This window comes from Thermobia domestica, chromosome 9 (assembly GCF_964235325.1).
Source record: "Thermobia domestica chromosome 9, izTheDome1.hap1.1, whole genome shotgun sequence".
NCBI classification, from domain to species: Eukaryota; Metazoa; Arthropoda; class Insecta; order Zygentoma; family Lepismatidae; genus Thermobia; species Thermobia domestica.
This window is the reverse complement of record NC_137462.1, coordinates 35,707,818-35,732,027: the sequence shown is the minus strand read 5'-3', so window position 1 is coordinate 35,732,027 and position 24,210 is coordinate 35,707,818. Positions and strand designations below refer to the sequence as shown.

The 24,210-nt window shown below is 34.8% G+C and overlaps 1 protein-coding gene across 2 annotated transcripts in view; it reads right to left on the bottom strand.

The window, feature by feature from the left end:
• Positions 1–24,210, bottom strand: part of LOC145693949 (F-box only protein 39-like) — a 68,738-nt gene that overhangs the window by 21,735 nt on the left and 22,793 nt on the right. For both annotated transcript variants that reach the window (XM_081770107.1, XM_081770106.1), the window contains exon 3: positions 9,807–10,033. In XM_081770107.1, the coding sequence (XP_081626233.1) occupies positions 9,807–10,033 (227 nt within the window). The remainder of the gene's footprint in view (positions 1–9,806; positions 10,034–24,210) is intronic.

Sequence of the window (24,210 nt, the reverse complement as noted above, 5' to 3'; positions counted from 1 at the left end):
CCGTACAGTGATAATTATGAATGTTGTCTAATATTTTTCTTGTAGGTTTTTCGTGCTCATGTTGTTAAATAAAACATTTTTTCTACTAACATTACAATGGACAAATGATGAAAGCGAATATGTATAAGAAATAATAAAATATTAAATGGTCGTATAAAATAATCTCTAATATTAAACGTTAAATAAAATTGAATTACTCGCACACAACTCGTATTCAAAAATCAATACATAAACTTTTCATCCACACCTGTATCGCCCTCCTATAATGCAACTAAATAGTTCGTTCATTTATTATAGTTTAAGTTGAATGCTTGTTCCGATGAAATTTCAAAAAAAGTATTAACTGTCCAGATAAAGAAACATTTCGTCTTTTGAAAGTTCATGTATCGTTAATTTTAATACCAACAGATGTTTCGTGAAGTTGTTGTTGTCCACCAGCCCCACTACCCATGGATTTTTTTGTCCATCACAATTGTACATGTTCTAAGATTAAACCATGTAATACCATTTTGCAAACACTACCTGGTTCACTTTTCCAGTTTTAGCTACTGGCATAAGCATACAAACTCATCATCTGTGAAAAATAATCGTTATATTTGGTGGTCAATCTCAACCATGGATAGTCTCAGCTTGAAAACAGAGGCTGTTTTCCTTAATTCTTTTGCACGGTGTGAGTTTTCAAGTTTATTTCACCTCAGTATGTTCTTAGTTTCTTATTTTCTTCATTATGTTTAAAGTTTTACATTAAATTTTGAAAAAGGTTCCAGCGAAAACATTTATTCCAACAAAAGTCTACCCAGGTTCGATTCCCGGCGGGAGCTCATGTGGTTCGGATTCCACGTTAATCAGTAGGTCCACGTCTCATATAGCCTCGCTGATGAAAAGAGACGTTAAACTCAAATCAAATCAAGTCCAACAAGAGTCTTATACAAAAAACTAATGGCCTTATAATTTTGAATGCATGTGTATAAAGCTGTAAAATTAAAAATGTAATCCGTGCACCATAGGTAGTTCTTGAAATCTATCATTCTGGTCTTCTTAAACATTAGTCCAAAAAGAACAAAATAAAATTCATGTAACCTTTGTATCACATAGTATACTAAGAATCTCAAACAATCATTAATACTACTGTGGAATTATAAAATATTCTTCATCGCCTTCAAATCCTTCACCTCTGGCGCATGATGAATCCATTGTTCGATCTTAGCCCGCCAAGGCATAGAAATCGTATTATTATTCAACTCAAAATCTTTTTGTCGTTGTAAAATTCTATCGAGGAAGTTGAGGTTTTAATATACAACGACAATCGTACCTGTTATACTATATATTATGAAACATGATAGCTTCCTTACTCTGAAGAACGTCCTTTAGGTTAAGGGATAAGCCAATTAAGCCAATAAATGAATGCTGTAAAAAATGGAAGTACCAGAAAAAAAAGGTGTTGTCCACCACAAAGTTCACTTGGTCGTTTTTAAATCACGACCATCAAAATGTCGTTCTACCACTGAGTCATAGTGCTCTCCCCATATCCGAGTATACCTCACTGTGGGTCTACAAGTTTCAAGAGGTTACCATACAATGTTTATTATCAGGATCAATAAAAGTAAAGCGTCTGCAGTGTGTGTCAATTCATTATACGTAGGATTTCTAGTGGTTGTCTAACAAAAGGGTTGTGTTTGATTTTCAAGTCCAAGGTAATTATTCACAAAAGTACAATCTTGTCCTTTTACTATATAAAATGGAATAAGTATTTCACGTTATCATCTTAATAAGAAGAAGTATTTTCCTGTATATTTCTATGCATTTCATAGACATTTTATCCTTTTACCTCAAAGTATTGAGCTCTCTAAGCTTTATTCTTTTAAAAAGCATATACCAAGTAAGGGTGTGCACATCCTGAAATTTGTTGAAGGGTGGATCCAACCCTAACAGTCACTGCGTTTAAGCATTATTGAAGTAGCATTATTCTACTTGCAATAAAACAAGATGTAATTTTACAATATTTTCATCTATATTCTCAACAAAATAGTACACTAACTTCTTTTTATAAGAAAGGAGCACAAGGGTACTGTAACATCAACTTTTCTACAGTATATCACGCATTTCTCTCCTACTGCAACCATAATTTTCTTTAAAAAGTTTTGAAAAGAAAAGTTTTAAAGTCTTCATATCATAAAGTAAACACAAGGTATCAAGCTCAGTGACTCTTGTTCAATGGACAACAGTTCGTCATTCAGTTACGTTGGTAATGTCTGTAAAATAATCTAAATTAAGTATTAAATACTTTCAGTTTCCTACCATATTCTTCGAAACCAATTATTTTTCTTCTAATGCACTGCTTCTTAAACACTAGTTTCTTCATATACCATAGAAAACAACTAAGATTATTTTTTCTAATATCTATTTATTTATTTCTTTAAAACAATACATTACTCTCACTGACAATTCAGTTGCCAGTACTTCAGTATTTTAGCTCTACCTATTATTTACATGTGGTAGGTAGTCTTATAATACGATATACTCTTGCAGTTACGATAACATAAAAGAAATGATATATACTATGAAAATTAATCTTCCATAACAGTTCATATACACAGCAACTGCATTAACGTTGTCCCTATAGTGGTTCAAAACCCATTTTACTGTTAATATACTGTTCCTTATAACCTTGTTATTATATAAAACATAAATTTAAAAAATAATCCAAACAGTAGTTAAAAAACCTAATACGAAATAAATCTCAACACCGCTTTAAAATATAATTTACTCATTTACTAATCAATCAAAAGTCCCAGATACAGTTAAATTAATCTTGGTGTGAGCATTAGTGATTCAATTCGTTGTGCAAACATTCGTTTTCGTCAAGCTGTCTTAAACACGGGCTATTTCTCATCTGCGTCAAAGAAAATCCACACTTCTCAATAGATATACTTTCTCGTTACAAGCATTAGTAAGGGTTCAAATTCCACTTTAAACAACAGCCCTCCCAAATCATTCATAGAACCAGTAAAACAGTAACTAAAAATCCAGATATAGTAAGTTCAGTATTTCAATCCAATACAACTGCAGTGGATAAAGAGCAAAACCGTAGTTCGTCTTAAATTACCAAATTTAACTCAATAAGTGAAAACTGCACAATATAATCTCTTTAACGTTTAGAAAAATCTAATTTCTTGAGCACAACACTTCTGATATGTTATAACTGTATGTCGTGTATTCACTCACAAATATATCTGCACTGTATATGCAGACAACTAAAACATTAAAATACTATTTTCTTATGCATTTGTAACAATTACAACAAAGTTTAAAATTGTCGAAATTCAGACTAGTTTTTATTAAAGTTTAAATTGACAGATATCTATTTCAAGTGTAAAAAAAGGACATGTTAGCTATTATTTCGCTTCTAGCGACTATAACACCATTACAAGAATATTTTCTTGTTTTTCTAACTTACAAACAAGACCTATAAATAAAATACCCTTTTTAGTTCAACAAACATTCATCACACTTCAAATAAAATACAAAATCGTATCAGACTGTCTGTAAATATTATATGCAATCCTCAAAACATTTTTAACTTGTCGGTTGCATAATCTTCTAGGTGCCAAAGTCAAATATTCATCCTCATTATTATTATGTAGGCAAAATGTATCTGTCTCTCCAACACGCTAATTCCCATCGGTCACAGTCCTGCTAATAGTTATCGCCAATGGTGTTGGTTACCTTGTACCTAATGTTGTGAGTTCTAAAGTAAAGCAATTTTAACCAAACTATACGTTCAAAGTGCTATCTCTTATTTAAAGCAATTGTTTCCATCTGCATATGACTAATCCTAATAAACCAAGCACACCATTACTATCACAATCTGCGCTGTCAAATAATTGTCCGTCTCTTGTATTGCCTTAAGAGTCGTTACCTACACTGTTTAAATAATGTCAAAATCGTCCTTAATGTACATCATATATCTTCTTTACTAGTATGTATGAAGTTATATAAACACATAATTTTGTATAAAGAGTATCAAAAGTATAATTCTCCAATAAGTGCTACAGTAAGTTTCTTTCCTCCTTCATACACATTAAATAGCGCTGATCATAAAAAAGTCACTTCTAAAACAAATGCTTTCCCTCAATCAAAGTGTATTTTCTAGTTTAAACATTGTGTGTGAAGTTCTCCCGTTTCCACCTACATTCTCGTTCCACCAACTTATACATGCATACTTTTATTCATCCAAATATAATACATAGAAAAAAGCTATGGTGGATACGCAATACAGCGTTCACCAATGTTGCTTGGTGGTCCCGGGTTCGATCCCAGCTTGTTTCAAGTTAGCTTTTTTGGTGCACAAACACTATGTGCGTGGGTTTTTGTCGTGGTTCTCCTGCTTCTTCCCACTTTCTTCATTCCACCATATTCATTCATTACTCATCATCACCGTCTCATTTAGTCTAGCCAGTATATTCGTTGGATGTAGAAACTTATAATAACTTTTATGCCGATATTTCAGTATTCAATATTCATATCACACATTATCCAATATTTTCGATATTTCATACAACTAAGATCCAACGGTTTCAGTAAATCCATATTTTAAGACCAATCTATAACTCCTTTTCACTAAAAAAAAACTCCGCTATATTTCAACAACAAACAATTCAGGAAAATAATGTTTGTTCTCCACTGTTTCTATTAAGATTTTTATTTCCTTCACCACCTAAAACAATAAAAGAATTAAAATATTAATTATTTGCTGTATTACGATTTCCAATTACAAAATATAAGTATAAAGTTTCCCTTTTTAACTTCACTACTACATTTCATCCTGGGTAATATGTTCAAACAGTCTAGGGTCTCTCTTTTATTGCCTTAGCTTTCAATATGAAAAACCCTTAAGTTCAATCTGCGGTAACGTTAAACGTTCTGTCGCCATATAACCTCATTGTTACACTAGCGTTTATGAAACAAAACACAACAGTTTACAACAATAATAATAATAATTCTTACCATATACTTTCTAAATACCAGTTATACGTCTTACACAATTCATAGCTACATATAAGTAACAACATCTGCTAAGCAAAATGTTTGTCGTACGGCTTTTCACGTGGAAGAGCCTTGGTTCGATTCCCGGGGGCGCATTCTGCTAACTTTCTGTACAATATAATTTATATATACCTGTTATGTCTTACACAATTCATAGCTACATATAAGTAACAACATCTGCTAAGCAAAATGTTTGTCGTACGGCTTTTCACGTGGAAGAGTCCTGGTTCGATTCCCGGAAGCGCATTCTGCTAACTTTCTGTACAATATAATTTATATATACCTGTTATGTCATACACAATTCATAGCTACATATAAGTAACAAGTTCGCACTGCAAGCATAAAATTTAGCGTACGGTTCTCCACGTGGGAGAGCTCTGGTTCGATACCCGGGGCGCATTCCGCTAACTTTCTGTACAATATAATTTATATATACCTGTTATGTCTTACACAATTCATAACTATATATAAGTAACAACATCTGCTAAGCAAAATGTTTAGCGTATGGTTCTCCACGTGGGAAAATACTAATTCGAGTCCCGCGGGCGCATTCTGCTAACTTCCTGTACAATATAATTTATATATACCTGTTATGTCATACACAATTCATAGCTCTATATATGTAACATGTTCGCACTGCAAGCAAAATATTTAGCATACGGTTCTCCACATGGGAGAATACTCATTCGACTCCCGGTGCAATCATTAATGTTGATTCCCTCCATATTACACTACACTATATCTTAGTCATGTTATAATTCCATAAAAGTACACCGAGTCATATCACTTTCAATGCCGGAAAATCCGCAATCAATTCCCGATTAAAACCAAGCAGTTCCGTCCCCTTATACTTCCAACAATTACAATATGTCCCTTTCCCATATAAAAAAGTAAACAAGTATACTACAAGAAATCTTTCCAGAAGTTTCGAGTGTGTTCTTTCCCCTATTCCAACAATAATAAGCTTAGAAAAAGAACTGGAAGTTTCCAGTTCTTTCTTTCACTCATTCCGACGATCAAAATTTCTAGCATATTCTCCAACAGCAGCTGCCGCGTTACATATGCTGCATATTAATGAATTACCTTGTTCTACGTGTGTGATCTGCATATTTTATTTCCGAAAAGGTTTTTTCTGTATTCTGCTTGTCCCATTAACATTTCTTTTGACCGGAAACATTTATTATGTGTCATGTTCTTTATACAACCTCCGGCCGCACCTGCATACATTATGTGTCATTAGTATGCGGAAAAAAAGGGTGTATCCATTTTTTTAAAACGTGCATTACCAAGTGCTACCATGTCAGAAAAGTACACACTCATGAATATTCATGAGTGTTTACTAGTTTGCCCACAACTACTGAAGTAGGCCTATTCTATTTTGTACTTTTCACAATGCAAGGCATACTTTATCTGAAATTTAAATGTAACACTTTACCAACGTAGGCTAAAGTAATGGCGAAATTAAATTATTAGCTTCAAGTTTAAAATAAGCTGTATCTTAGTATAGTTAACTACTTAAATGAAATGCTAGAATCTGACCATAGTGACTATTGACTGTAAGTCGTGTTATGTACCTCTCCGTTACGAAGACGAACAAAATACCATGCTTAGACTTCGGATTTTAGGGCAAATGCCTATTTTTTCTTTTACAGCACGGCAATAAAACTTTTACAGTCCTCCAAGAACTAGTACAGTAAGAATCAATACAACTGAAAAAATATGAGAGCTTAAAAAATACTCAAAATATACAAGGCTAGACTATATTAGATCAATAATATAGAAAAAATAACTTTAGGTTACTATTTTGTTAAATTTAAGAACAAAAATCACAAATAAAAGTTTCATCATATTCGTCCACATTGATACAAGCTTCGTGTGCCCATCCTTTACAGTTGAGACACTGTATCTAACCTTCTCAGATTTACACTGTACTACCCGGTTCTGTCCGACTGTTGATGTCCCGGTTTTCTCCTACTACGCCATTATTCAGAATTACAGGCCTAGCACCTCTCAAAGAGCACAAAAATTATGATTCAAGACATGAAATAATAGCAGGAAGAGTTATTATTATATGGTGTATACTTACATAAGTAAATATTCCAGTGGTTAGGAACAGCAGTATATTATTGTACCGTAAGTAAAAAAAAAAATAAAATATTAAAGAAATAAAAATCAAAATAAATGGTATCTAACTAATAAATGGTAAATAACTAAAGGAACAGTGGATTCTTAAATCAAATTAAGAGTGCCATTAAACGAATGGTTGCAATCTCTTATTGTCATAAAAAGACAATATTTTATTAATGAAACAACTGACTTACAATGGTAGTATAGTGGATATTTTGTAACAATATAAATTATTTAACAGTGAACATCCAAGAGTACTGAATACAGATTATCAGATTAGTATGTCAGAATAATTGTATAACAGATCATTATAATTTTACTCAATGCTTAACCAAACGGAAATAAGCTAAATATTTAAACATTCAAATCTGCCTGTCATTTTCAGAGACCTCCTAATTTCATGTCACATGCAAAATAGATAGTTAAAGTTATCTGTAGTCATACTTAACCTCATTGCATAATTCGCTTGGTCTTGACCAGACAATGGTCTTTCTTGCGGCATTTGTAATTTCGTATAGACCATTCCATTGCGATTCTGGATACAGGACCCAGAATGCAGAATGCAGAAACAGAATCCCGAATCAATTTTTAGTTGCAAAACTTGGTCATTTTATATGGACTATTGTCCTTGTTTGCTTTAATTATTTTTCCTTTTAACTTTGCCAAAAGCCAACATAAAAATTTACAAAATCTTAGGAAAGTCCTAATTACATTTTCTGGCAAAATATTGTTGTTATCTAATGATGTAAAAATAAGTATTTTTGAATTTTAATTTACCCTGAGGTTTGCTTTTATCTTTTTCGTGATTTTATCCGAATTGTTAATTACTACTGACAAGCAATGTTATTTGACTACAGGTGATTCTTGACTATTTTGCTTCTGCTTCCAACGATTTCTTGATTACAAGTACTGTCCTTGTGAGCTTTAAAAATAATGTGATGCATGTATCCAAAAGTTAAAACATTACAGAAAACTTAGTTCCATCTTCATCTACCAAATTGCCATTATAATTTTTATGAAAAAATGATTTTTTAAATTCTCAGTTCATGGTTTCATTACATTATCGATGGGAGACAAATCAAAATTTTTCTACACAAATTCTTCAACACATCGCCAACTACAAAGGAGCCACTTACTCAGCTTTCTCTTAAAGTAAAAATGACATGGCGGCTGTTTGCAACTAATTCCATGCATTGGCCAACAGATAGTGGCACCAATATAGCCAGAAAACCCAGGTTCCGGTTTTATCCACCTATAGCCGGTTTTATCCGACTTTCCCCTATCATACTGGCTGAATGTTCTATCAGAACATAGCTACGATTTTAAATGTATTTGCTACTTCTAGCTTCAGCTTAATACATACTTCTGTCGGGATACGGACAAAATCTCGCGGCCGAAACATCGCCGCCCAAAATCTCGCGTAGCCAAAACCTCGCCGTCCAAAACCTCGCGGGACAAAATCTCGCCGGGCCAAAACCTCGCCGCCGAAAACCTCGCGGGACAAAATCTCGCGTTGCCAAAACCTCGCCGCCCAAAATCTCGCAGGGCAAAACCTCGCCTCCCAAAACATCGCGTGGCCAAAACCTCGTGGGCCAAAATATATATCTCTCACTCCCCCTCCCTTTTGTTGTGACGACAAAGTGAAATTATAAAAGACATCGTAGGCTCGAACCTCATCTATGTTGAAAATTTGATTGAGACCGGTAGGATGGCTCAAGAGGTATAATGTAACAAACATAGTCATTTAATTTTTATATATATAGATTTTCAAAGCATGCATTAGAATTTTTCTTTTCATTATTTTAATGTAATTATGTGTTATTACTAAATATATACATATAGTAATATATAGAACATTCTACATTGAAGAAATCGTCGGGAAGAGGTTTTATCCTGACGACATTTCTTCCCAGGCGACACTACGTCTCGCGTCATTTAGACCAGGCGAGATTCTGTGTCGCGAGATCATTACAACGAGGTTTTGGTCAGGCGAGATTTTGGGTATGGCGATATTTTGGAGCGCGAGGTTTTGGAAGACGAGGTTTTGGCCCGGCGAGATTTTGTCCCCCGAGGTTTTGGCCAGGCGGGGTTTTGGCCCGGCGAGATTTTGTCCCGCGAGGTTTTGGGCGGCGAGATTTTGGTCCGCGAGGTTGTCGCCGCAAGGGTTTGTACCCAAACGACTTCTGTCACTTATAACTCAATAATGTCATTTATAACTTGAGTATCATTGTAACTTAAGCTATGTATAGATGAGACAGTCTATTACATCTATCCCCGCTACCACGATTTTTCTCATTTCTGTTTTTTAGTGCAATATGTATTCCTTGCATTTAAGAAACGTTCAAAATTCAGGCGACTACATGACACCAAGTACAAACTCACTACATATGATGATAAATGATTTCCAAAATACAAGTATTTATTCTGAAAGACAAAAATAACTCACGTACTTTGAAAAACATTTTCTTTTTCTCGTTTGCTCGTTCTGCCTCGTAGTCGTACACCATTGCTCATTAGTGGTGAATGAGGTCATTTATCACCCTGTTATGACGGAGTTTCTTAACTTGATGTGGGATCTGTCAGCTGATATTTATGATGTTACAACTATATCCACCTTCCCCTATCTTACTTACCAATAATATAATCAACACCCAACTCAGTACAGTGATTTCGAAGGAACATCCAGGCGTCAGATTCAAGAATATGATCCCGCTGCTGCTCTGGATGAACATATATCTTGAGACGTTGAAATGTTCTCCAATACGATCGAGCTAATGTTCGAAGCGTGTTACTTGTGATATCACAATAATTGACATCAAGACGTCGAAGATATGGAAATTTTGCCAATACCTGATGATATCTACAAAATAAAATACGAGGCAAAGAAAATCGTCTTAACTGATTGATCATTACAAATTCAAAGAAAAAAATTCGCAAATACTGAAGAGCACGGTACACATTAAGAATTCTCTAAAGGAGGAATTTCAACTACAAGGGTTGGATTTTTAGTAATGGTCAGACCGGTATATCTTGAGAAGTAGAGTACTTACAAGGTTTGTAGTCTTACAGGCCTTCGATATAATCACCAGCATTGTGAATCACGCGTTCCGAGAGATGTTGGAAGCCGCTGGATGCCATTGGGAGTGCCTAATCTCTGGATAGTGCCTATGGAGCGATCGGTTGCCCGGAGAAGATCATCAACTGTTCGGAAGCATGTCCCACGAAGTGGTTCCATCATCTTCGGCAAAAGATCGTAGTCGCAGGGACTTAAATCTGGAGAATACGGGAGGTGATACAGCACTTCCCAGCCCGAACGATGCAACAAATCAGTGACCGCATCTGTTGAATGTGCTCTTACATTGTCATGCAGAATGATGGGTGGGTTCGTCACGAAGTGGCGTTGTTTTCGTCTTACAGCTGCTCGCAGATTGTTTAAAAAAATGAAGTAGTACTCTACACTAACGATCTGTCCTTGGGGGACGGTATGGTTTATGATTACACTATCCCAGTCGAATGCAATGATGAGCATAGCTTTCACATTGGTTGGGATAATCTGAACTGTTGTTTTTCTCGGTGACCCAGGATGACACCACTCGTTTGACCGCGGTTTCAGCTGTGGTTCATAAGCTCTGGCCCAGGTCTCACCTTCAGGTTGATACCACTCCAAGTGTGGTCGAGCGGCATCATATCGCAGCCACTTGTGTTGTTCAGTCAGATCACGTGGAACCCACCTTGAGGCGATTTTACGCAATCCCAGGTGGTTCTTCAGAATTTTCAGCACAGTCGAATGCGCTAGTCCTGTATCGTTGGCCAATTGACGAATCGTGGCGTTCCGATCCGCTAGCACTAACGCGTTCACACTCTTCGCATCATCTTCATTTACAGGAGGATGGCCGGAGAGAGGCATGTTTGAGACATTTTGTCGTCCGTCATTAAAGTCTTTGACCCATCTTGCTACTGTACAGTATGTTAATGCACATGCACCGCAAACAAGCGTCATTATTCATTACTATGATTAATATTATCCCTTCTATTTATTTGTTTTGCAAATTTATTAAATAATCTGATCACACAACTTCCCAGACAGAATTTTAAGATGTTCATGAGCAAGGACTCAAATCTTTTTTTACACTTTCGTTGTTTAAGAGTATAAAGGGCTAGTACCTACCTGTATTGCTCTTATGAATTTACTTAATAAAATAAAAAATACGATATACGGTATTTTAAGTGAAAAAAGAAAGATACTATTCTATTAGTTTACAACCCTTGATCAGTGTTAGAAACAACCAGGAAATCTAACATTGATATACAATTGTTCAGATCATGTCTTGCCCCCCCCACTTTTAACGTCTAACCGCCGCCACTGTGTAGTTCAGTAATGAATGTGATCTACATTACACACTGAAATCTTCTCACGGCAAAACAGAGTTTAACATATATGTATGAGTGAACGATGAAAGACACTTTTATTCTTGGTTCGTGGGAAAGAAATTGAATTCACCAGTTTCCACCGAAGAAAAGAAATTATTTGCGTTGAAAAAATAAAGCATAAATCGAAGAATGATTTCTGTCTTTCCAAAATATACAGAGCGTCCACAAAACTTACTTATATATCCTGGTAACTGTTATATGCGGACTTGAAAAAAGAACATATTAACAGACAGTGTTCGAAGTGGAAAAAAAGCAGTGGCGGTATGTTTTATTACGATTTTGACTCAACATACCGGTTATTTAAATATTGTCTTGATCATTGAAAAACCAGAGACGGTATGTCCTCATTACTGAAAAACCAGAGACGGTATGGCACACCACCGCATACCGTCTCACTTCGACCACTGTTAACAGAAGATCATGTGTGAGACAAAGCAAAATAGAAACGAACCGTTATAAATGTATCCTAAAGGAAAACTAACATCACTTGAGTGGGATGTCCTGACTCACAGTGGTACGAAATGCTTAAAACGTGACCAAAATTCAACATCTCTTTCATAATGCATAAAAATGGGTATGCTGCGTGTTTTGACAACACTGATTACGAATTTAATACCAAAATTGAAAATTTCAAGTTGGTGGATCCAATACGGGGGATCAAATTTTGAAAAAGTGGGATAAAGTAAAAGATTTACCCTGGGGGTTTCCACCTCACTGATTACATATTTGTTATCAAAATGGAAAAATTGAAAATGGTGGATCCAATATGGCGTATCAAATTATCATATATAGATACGGTGGGTACAATTTTAGAACCTTTTGCTAGTGTCCTGTTTGATTTTTTCTTCTTGATATTCCCATATCAAGAAAAAGAGCCAGTGCTTCATCATTAGTATACAGTCCGTGTGTGAAGACATTGATGTCGCGGTTTTCATATACTTCTCTGCTCTCGATGAACTTGAAGATAAAAAGTCTTTGACAACTTTTGAAGCATCCTATTTTCCAGAAGAGCGAAAACTCATTTGCGTAAGGTACTGTATGTCAATGTATTAACGTCACTATTATTGCGAATTTCTTCAGTTCTTTTCCGCTTTGAACTTTCACTTAAAGAAAAAAAAAATCCGAAGAGGGCGGTCGAACTTTTTGTTCCCTTGGTATCTTCGCAGTATTGCCAGGTAAATAAAATGGTAACATAACACTTAGCCATTCATTATTCTTGTAAAAAAAATCGGTCATAATTTGTATTGACCTATTGATATTAGTTCCTCATCTTATAAAAGAAAGATGCGATGTGTATTTTCATATTATTAACATAGTTTAATACAACGACCACTCCTCGAAGATCGCTGATTTTCCAAATTTTCAATTATGATTTGTACATCGCTTCTCAAGTGGTCTTTCACCAAAATAAATCTCTCTTTTCTTATAATTTGATGATTTCATCTTTTGAACCTAAAATTAGTATAATTAACATAATTAATATTATCAGATAATCACTTGTTATGTTACTAAACTATTTAATTTTATTTAATTCAATTTATTGTGTATATTTCATACGAATTATAAAGTATGTATGCATCGACTATCCTTTTCTATGTTTCAGAAATATAATGGGGAGTATACGGCGTATACCTACCTAAAATTTTTATAGTCCAGCGTATACTCACCTTAAATTTACGAAAGAATAGGCATATATTGGGGTACGTATACGCCAAGTAGTCTTGCGTATACCCTATACTTTTGAAAACGATCGAGAGTATACCTACCAAAAGTTCTAGTATTACACCATTGGTTATACTGAATTATCCTTTCTCTTTATTTATTTGTTGCCTTTAACTATCTTATTTGTATGTACGTACCTTATAAACATCATTTTCACTTATTTTATAACAATTTTAGCTTTATTCTTTAGTTTAGTTAACCATTAACGTAATGCTTAAATATTCATTAACTGCAACTTTTTTTTTTATTAATTCTTAACGTACCAAAAAAAAAGCGCACTGCTTTTATCACATTCTTGTAGTAAATCGATCACAGATTATGCTCCAATACAAAATTTAGCGGAATGGAGTGTCATATATAACTTTTGACCAGTTTTTAGTCCACTTTTAATAATTTCAACATTTTTTTTATATAAACATTAATGAAAATAAATGTATAGTAAATAATGTATTATGAATAATATATGACGTTAAAATACTTTACATACCTCCCAGAAGAACGTCCATTTTGATTTAAATAGATTAGAAAAATATACAATGAACTATTTCAAGTGAAATTCGAACTATATTTCACGCGCGCATCAGCTATTACGAGACGCACAAAAGTAGGTTCACTTTGACATCCAATAATAGCTTTGGTATAAAGGGCGCCGTTTCCATGGGTGAAGTTCAGAAAACCAACTGTCCCTGTAGTGAACCTGATACTTAAAAATAACCGACTAGAAACTTTCACATTTTCATTTTTGGCCATGTTTTAGACATTTTGTACCACTGTGTGACTCCGGGAGTACTACACAGTAAAAAATGGTTGTGTTAATTCAACATAATAGCTTTGTGTTACCCTAATTGTGTTAAATTTTGGCACATGGCTAGAACCTACTTCAACCCCATCGTATTTTGAAGTAAATTATTAAAATGGTTGTGGATAAATCAACTATCTCACATGGTGACTGATAGTGTAGCGCCCCAGAGGATGGCCCGGAACTTCTGAGTGCTACAGAGCGGAAGACGCCTAACGTACTTAGAACGCAGACTAAAGAAAATCCAGAAAACTGAGTATCAAGGGGTCGCCAGTCTGTGAAAAATGATATGGCAATGAAGAATAGGGCGCACAGACAACGTCCGACAACACGAGGCTTGCCCACACCAGCTCTACGAGAAGGCATGAACAAACCCCCCTTCCTCTCCTTGCTCCTGCATATACTATAATTCAGAAATAGCTAACCTTAAATTGAACTTATCTAGCTACCAGGGACTTGCACTTGAACAACAACACTTAAAATGGAAGAGATTATTTATTATTTGATCAAAAGTTGGTATTAGGGCCATGGAAGCCTGATATAGAACAGGTATTTCATAACAGGTACATATACTATCATGCACGAGAACATATATTCGTATATTTATAAAAACAATAAAAAAAAGTCATGCGTGAAAATATTCAGTTACTGATGCATGATTACATCAAAATTCTTGCAGCTATAAACAATTGAGGAGGGACAACCATCTTCACCTCCCTCGAATAATGATTGAAACATTAACACACTTCATAATAATATGCAAGTTAGATTCTTACCATATTCCAGAAGAATTGTCACTTCTGAAGATGATGAAAGAAATAGTTTAAATTTATTATGCAAAAGATAATATCGTATCATAATTGTTAATTGTTGTACCAGTGAGAACACCTAGCACCAGTGAGAACACAAAACAGCTATTCGTGAAGTAGCACTGACAAATAATGGAGGATTCAGCTTACTACAGCTATGAAGCAACATAAAAAAACAAGATAATTAAGTAGTGCACCACACTTGTAAACACAGTTCTTCAAAGAACACCATTGAAATGAGCTTGGAAGCTGGAGGATTCACTATTAATATGAGAAAGCACTGGCTAATATGCCACTTTCACTCAACTCAGAGAGCACTGAACATTATAAACACTAAAGAGGGCTTAGAAAAAGTAAGCTTTCGAAGAGCTTAACTGGGCCTGATAAATTAACAGGCTATATCAAAGATGAGCTTTAATACGCACAAACATGCTCAAACATAATTGAACATAACTAAAAACAATATACTCATCAAAAATGACGAATGTGGTTGCTACGAAGGCAACCTTTATCAGGAGAACACCTTTAAACTGCCCATCTTCATATACGAAACACTAACACAACAGCATCTCATCTCACCACCAGTTGATCCTGAGCCAAGGCTGGGCGGAGCTAAACCAAAGGGGGCTCCAAGGTAACCCCTTAATAATGGAAAGAAGTATGAAAAACTCCAGAGAAATGTATTGTGGTGTAAAATAACATGTCCCAGAACTGCATTGTCGCTCGACTAAACACTGAGCGAGCGGCGGCGAAAATAACGGGTAGATTCTTCATGCTGCTCATTCACCTGGGCTATGGGCCACTAAAATGCCTCTAAATTATTCCAACTGAATATGCGTTTGGCATAAATTCTGTACCACTCTAAAAGCTGCTTGTTAATAGACTAACACTGCTCACTTAAGAGACTGCACTGGTTCACAACAACACATATGAAAGGATATTGATTTGGAATAAACATGCTACTTGCTACTAAAATGCCATAAGTAGCTATAGAATCCAATACTTGGTACAGTAACAAGCCCACTAGAATGTAAAGAAGCCATATTTTGTTGAAGTACATGTTTAAGTTCAAGGAAGTAGTGTTGTAACAAATATATGAATGGGAATCAGCATTTAAGTCGTTTGCACGTGAAAACCAAGTTACTTCCTGGGAAGGTACATTGCTGATTCGTTACAATCCTTGTAAAGATCTGGACTCTTGATGATTCTGTGCTAGAGGTTGAATACATTGCTTCCTTCACTGATATGATACCGGACAGAGCGTGCATGGGGCGGGTTCCCACAGAAGTTTTTAGTGCTTCATTATGGTTTGATACATTATCACAACTAAGAAGAACTTCACGAAAATTGCCATTATCGTATTAAATGGAGAATGTCACTAGGACGATCACAGAAACTTAAAATATAATTAATGGAGAGGCACACACTGACAGACAAAAACTTGTAGCTGTAACAAAACACGTGGGAGACCACTTGCTCTTCTTTATAAATTCCTCTTGGAAATTGCACACCAAAATTATGATGAAAAAGCAACCGTAAAGCTTCACTTACACTCAATGTTGCTCTGTCAAAACTGTTGATTACTAATAAAATAATGATGGCTACGAGAGGCCTAGATTAACTATAATTTTAGGCTTCATTTTTACAGATATCAAGAAGCCATGCGGTACACAATCTCTTTCTTCGTAGTACTGCCGAAGTCACCCGCTCGTCTTCCCTCCACAGAAGCGGAAGTATCAATGTTGCCAGATCTTACAAAAGAGAGTTAACAATACTACTTAAAAATATTACCATTATAAAATAACACAATTACTAAGGGCACTACAATAGTATGGGCTCATTTTAGTAACATACCATTGGTGTTGTTATGTGCAGAGTTGGTAAATAACTATAATATGTTTACAAGAACATTTTCTTTTCTTATTAAACGGAAATGACTATTGTGTGAGATAATCAAGTGTGACGTAAATTATTTATAGGTGGTTACAAGAAAGGAAATGTAGTTGGCAAGGAAGACACCATGAACAAGTGTAGCATCATGGAAAACATTTTCAAGCATTTTTGCTAATCTGATTTTTTTTTAAAGAAAATCTGACATACGCTTACAAGGCTATTTTCATAAAATATTTAAAAACAATTATAACAAATCGATTTTCATTCATTGTGTTTTAACGCTAAAGTAAATACCATCTCAGGGTATTGGAAAAAAAAATATCAAGGTTGCATTAGCTTTAGCAAAAGAAAAGGAAGACAGACACAACGATAAAGTTATTATTTATCATCAGAAGTTTCCAGATTCTTGTTTTGTGGCCAACCAAGAATAAGAGTGAACATTGTTCAGCTTAATTAGTATATTACAATAAAAAAATTTTAGCAATGAGAAATGTATAAGTTCGAGTTTATAGATTATATTTGAAATCATAAAGTTAAATTTTACGTGATTAGTTTATTCGTGCCATTTGTTAATATTTACATCATAACAGATAAGAAAAAAAATATTATTAAACATTTGCCTCCATCGTGGTATCTCCAAGATACTTTATCAACATTTTTATGAAATGATATTGCAATAGTGCTTTAACATATCTAGATTCTCAAACATGATTCTCAAAACATATTCCATTAATACATATAGAACTCATTGTCACTCAAAGAATTGACGATCCATCCCTTCTAATTAGGCGTTCATCGCTTATCATATTCCTGTCGTTCATCAAAACAACATGCAACTTATGCAACCATAGGCAATATCATCGCTACTACAACTCCATTTTCAATAATAATAATAATAAAAAGTAGCATCATGCGTTACTTTACGTTAACCTATGCATCCTTCGCATAATACATTTAATATGAAAGCACTACTATTAATGAAAGTGATATATTTACAAATGTCTAGCGAGAACGAAAAAAAAATCTACATATACTCGACAGGGTCCAATTACTGAAACGCCTTTTAAAGAATTATTATTATTTTTAACTTATTATCTTTGTTTACAACTAATTAAACTCAGAGGGATGGATACGCATAAGAACGAAGCAAGTTGAGACATATTTTAATGTTATCGGTTTCGATGAGGCAAAATATATGTTCGACAAGCAGGCACGCAACTGCAATCATGGCACGTTCAGAGTACTATAACAAAACAATATCGCACGAAATGGTAATTCTAGAACTAATAATAATATTAAATCCGGAGGTACACTATGAAAGGGCACATGACAACATATTAAAAAAAACACGCTCAGAATATAATTTACTAATTTTATACGTACTGAACATATCGAAACACGTCACAAAGTAATATTAAAGGGACACACGACAGAATATAAAACACAATAATAATATTAAATCCGGAAGTACACTATGAAAGGGCACATGACAACATCTCAAAAGGCACGCTCAAAATATAATTTAATTTACTGATTTTATACGTACTAAGCATATCGAAACACGTGACAAAGTAATATCAAAGGGACACACGACAGAATATAAAACACACGTTTAAAATACAATTTTACCGGCTCTATACGTATAAAACTAGAAATTTTACTAAATGAAAATGTATCACAAGGTAATGTCACAGAGCACACGACAAATATGGCAATCACGGATACAAAATACATCACAAATTAATATCAGAGGGACACACGGCAAAATATGGAAAAACACGCTCGACTTACAATTGTTACCGGCTCTACACGTAAGAAATGGAAATCTTATCTAACCTACACGCATGTATTACAAATACGACTAAAAGGGACACATTAATATATTATGGCACTCAAAGAAATTTTATCATAATATTTACAGTTTGATATACATCACGGAGCAATATTAAATCGAGTGACAAGGAGTACGAAACACTTAAATTCTCGGATACAGAATATTCATGGGTGCGTTCATAGTAAAGGTTCATCTAACAAAATAACATATATCCCATTGCGATATATAAGAGGCACATATTAAATTTAGAAACACAGATACACACACAAAAAAAACTCCTAACCTAACCTACATAAAACTAGAAATTTTACTAAATGAAAATGTATCACAAGGTAATGTCACAGAGCACACAACAATTATGGCAATCACGGATACAAAATACATCACAAATTAATATCAGAGGGACACACGGCAAAACATGGAAAAACACGCTCGACTTACAATTGTTACCGGCTCTACACGTAAGAAATGAAAATCTTATCTAACCTACACGCATGTATTACAAATACGACTAAAAGGGACACATTAATATATTATGGCACTCTCAAAGAAATTTTATCATAATATTTAGTTTGATATACATGACGGAGCAATATTAAATCGAGTGACAAGGAGTACGAAACACTTAAATTCTCGGATACAGAATATTCATGGGTGCGTTCATAGTAAAAGTTCACCTAACAAAATAACATATATCCCATTGCGATATATAAGAGGCACATATTAAATTTAGAAACACAGATACACACAAAAAAAAACCTCCTAACCTAACCTACATAAATACTATGGATCACACATTCACAATTTAGACCTAACCTAACCTGAAACAAATATTTCACGAAATAAAACATCATTATGGCATATAATTCAGCAAAGGTGTTTAACATAACCCTATCTAATCTAGACATTTGAAATTCTCAAGGTACATTGTTATCGAAAGGTGCGTATAAAGTAAAGTATTGCCCTAATATCAACATATACAATTTCAAATTCACGTAGAGACACACATAAGATTTAGTAATTCAATTATACATGCTTGTATATGAGTGGATGATGACGATGAGTTTAAAGACGCGTAACGCTTTTCGATTTAACTAAACATAGTAATCTTGAAGAACTCCATGACTAAGCAAGAAAAACAAAGAGAAGATGTTACCATTTCAAAAGGTTCCACAGGTTATGTAAGTCCAACCTTTCAGTCCACAAGGTGGGTTTCGTATACCTGCTTCTTAAATTCCAAAAATTGATGCCACCGGAGCACTAGTTCGATATCCTACAGTCGTAGGGGATCGTCCCGGTAAACCGCTGTCGTCAACTTTGAAAACCTACATCCCCTGCCATCACTATACCTCACCAGTAATGGCGGAGATGGTATTTCGCGGCCTTGGGCCTAAAGGTATTTAAATTAATTTCGAAGTCAGGCTCCTCGATTTTTTTTCTTTCCTTTCTATTTATCCAGGTTGACCAAACTGTTGAAATTTAAACAAGGTTGACTTCCAAAACTGCTTTAGTTATCGAATTTTCCGAAATTTAAAGGAGCCTAACTCAGACCGCCTTCTGTATCCGTTACATCATGGTGGTAAACTACGTCATTTTTTTTTCACAATACCAGACCTTTATAAATGTGTTTTCGACACTAGATATCTGACTACGATTGAAATAATATTTATAGTCATTACATGTCAGTACCGACACTTAGCCTTCGAAACAAAATAATTTATGCATTGAATTTAATATCCGGATTCTATAGATTTTAAATATGATAAAAAATTTTAACTCACCTATATCAGCCCGGTCTTATTGATACGGTTGTCAAGGCGACCGCTACTTGTCAACTCGCATACGGTCGCCATCTTGCTTAACAGCAATTGCTTGATAGCGATTCAAATGCCCTCTTGTGGAAATAACCAGAAGGATCGCCATATCAGCAGTAATGTAATGTAACAAGTGAACGCCAAGGTGATTAGCGAATAAATGAAATATAACAACAAAACTACATCAGATATTCGGTAAACTTTTAAGCTAAAATTTAGTAGTATTTAGTTTTACTTATATTAATTGTTCTAAGAATACTGTATAGACTGTAAAGAAATTGTTACATGATTTGAAGTGAATCGGTACTTTACTGAGTTTGAGGAAAACAATAGAATTTTCGGATGAAATTTTTAGATGTGTTTACGTGCGTATTTCATGTTAAAAATTGAGTACATTTATACTTCTGTGCCATTCCTTGTACTAACAATAATAAAAACAAATTAACAATAACAAAACTGGGCACAGTAATACTATACGAGAACCAACGTCAACCGGTAAATATTAAAATACGGAAGCCAATGTAAACAACCGAGAGTCGGTCTGTTACACAATACAACACATTGTTTCTTACTTAAATGTCAAATATATCACGTAAAGCTTTGTTTATAGCAAAAAAGAATACTATATAGAAAATAATACTAATAGAGAGAGAGAGAGAGAGAGAGATAGTAGATGGATAAATATTATTCTCTTAGGAGACAAACCATACAAGGTAGACAAAAGCATTTTTTTTACTGGATACCACAAATGAAAAGTAGAAACATAACCAACATCCTAATACATGGTGGTGACACGAAATAAGGCAGCTTTGCGAATATCTTGGAAACGAATTATCCAAGATAGATGGTTGTCAGAAAGTATTGAACAAACATTAATCCAGCAATTGATCGACAATTATTGATAATGGTATGTATGGATTTCAAATGTAAATAACCCTGACCACTACACTCATGTCCTGAGCATTTGACATTAAGAAATAAACACATACCTTTTTCTGAGAGATCATATGTTTAACCCTATAGCTCTAGGAATTTCTAAAAACAAAGAGAGTTACACTAAAATTTACTGTTCCTGGGTATAACTGAGTAAACTTTAGTGTTATGTCTGGGTACAATAAACAATTCTGCGAACTCGGTATATTTTAACAACCGGTTCTAGCGAACAGGTGAAAACCGGCTGAATAGCACCAATGGATATTTCTGGCATCCTTGCAAGGCATTGGGCACATTTAACTTTACAGTATACCTACATCTATCTGACACACAGTATTTTGAAGTGTCTGCGATACCTTCGTTGAGTCATTGTTCTTAGCAAATGAAAGGTTTGTTTGATCGTTGACGAACGATGGTGTTAACAATGTTAGTACCTCAATGGATATGTTCACCATGCGAGATGGCAGGGGACTCTCGGGATAGCTTTTCTGCTCTCATTTTTCCCAGGATACTTTGCGGTCGGTGACGTCACGTGGAGGTATCGCGGTATTTTTCAAAATAATTGAAATTCTGCATAAACAATAACACTACTGTTTGAAGATGGGAAAAAGTTATTTTACTTGTGCAGTAGCTCATTCTAATAACATAGGAAGCAATACAAATGAAATAATGTTCCATGGAGTCCCTAAAAATGATGAACTTCGAAGAAGATTGATTTTCCGCTGTAAGCGAAAGAAAACTTTTAATGTGGATAATGCACGAATATGTTCTGCTCACTTTTCACCAGAGGATTATCAAAGAGTTTGAAAAAACGAGCTTCTAAGTTTCCTGCAAAAGTAGTGTTTAAGATCTGATGCTGTTCCTTCATTATTGATACCAAACTGGCATGGGGAGAAATAAACTAGACACTAGTCAAGTTGAAAAACAGGTGTGTAACAATAATAATTAATTTTACTTTTATGACATTTGTTTCTGAGGGCCTGAAGCTTGAGTTTATGTACGTAAAGCGAAGTGGAAGGGGGTACCAACGAGAATGTAAATGTATACTCATATATTGTTTAGTTTAAATGATATTCGTAAGTTTTGTTAAGTATCTGAAACATTATTCTAGCAAAGTACACTTTGAGCAGAACATTCATAGAAACCTATTACGAACCAAACTTAACCTAACTTTACCTAATCTAATATTGTTTAACCGAACCGTATATGTTACGTACAAATCACATTGATTTTATTCCTTCTCGAATGCCACATCGTGTGACAAAATCATTTGTTCTGATCAAAGTGCACTCTTACCATATCGTAAAACAGATATAATTTGTAATTTCTAAAAGGAATACAAAATAAATCAGAAAAGAGTAAAAAGGAAATAAAGATACGCGATTATTCTAAATTTAATTTTACATTGCATAGAAACGATTTCTTTTCGCGTCTCATGCAATTAGCTTGCAATAGTTCAACATTAGCCGGAAGCAAACATGCAGATAGAGCAGAATAGAAAAAAAAACACACAACGAAACTGCAGACATAAGATGGAAACACACTGAAGAGAACGTTCTCATCACAGGCAATTGATTTGCTGAGATAGGGACGCCAGATCCTTCGGACAACGCCGAGCGAACTTACAAATAGAAGCAAGGACTTGTAGCACTAAGCTTTTTACCTCGGTATTTCAAACTCGCAACACCTCTGTGCGCGAGCTACTCCGATTTGTGTTATTTTGTTATCCAAACATATACGAATCTAAAGAAGAAAATACCTAAAATGAGAAAAGGACTATCATAGACTTTTAGGGTATTTTAGAACCTTAGGAGACACCCTCGTGGTCCTCCCAAAAGAGGGAAAATCACCGAAAACTTCGTCCATACCCTAAGAAGGAAGAGATGATTGCCTAGCAGTCTACGATGCTGGAGCCCAGATTCCTAATTGGTCGTCGCCCAGAGTTAATCTCCAAGCAATCTAGATGCTTAATGGACTAAAAACCTTCCCACCTCATTTTTCGGACTAGTGTCACTTAACAACCTTCAGGAACTGTGTATTAGTGAAGTGCTAGTGTGAGTGTTAATACAAACTACTACGAACTGGAATGGTTGGAACCAAAGCCGTAAGTAGTATTCATTTATTGGCAAATCCGAGTCAGTTGCAGTTTCTATACATACATTCTCCATCCTGCTCTCATATCTGAATGTTTCCTTTTAGGCTGTGTTGTTTCCAATCCAACACCAACCCAAAAATTTATCGGGAATTAAAATTCAAATTAGATTCGTTTTAAGAAACAAAGGCACTCGCATTAAAGCCTCACACATTGCCTTTGCTGTGAATGAATGTTTCCTTTCTACTCGCACATTTCCTCCTCGAAAACTGTGTACCTTTTCATTCACCCCAAAATGCTCTCCCAATAACTTAAAAATGAAGATACGTTCTAGGTTGCAGGTACGGAAACCTCACCTAGACAAGAACGTTCAATGTGCGCTGTGCCCTGAGACCAGGTAAGACTCAGGAGCATATGCACACAACGATATTCTTATAATTGAAGGGCTGGCCGAGAGAGGGGGCTAAGCCACAAAAACTAAATTCCGATAAATCGAAGGGCAAAGTGTAGGACAAATAACTGCAAATTTTCCCCTGTGAAGGTAGTTCTTTTATGTATATATACCACTCTATAGATATCTGTGCAACTTATAACCTGTAATACATAATGTAAAATGTGTTATATTGAGTAATAAACAAATATTAGTAATGTAAAGGAAATATTTTGCAGTCAGGATTTCTGACAATTTGGTAAATACACACTAAATACAA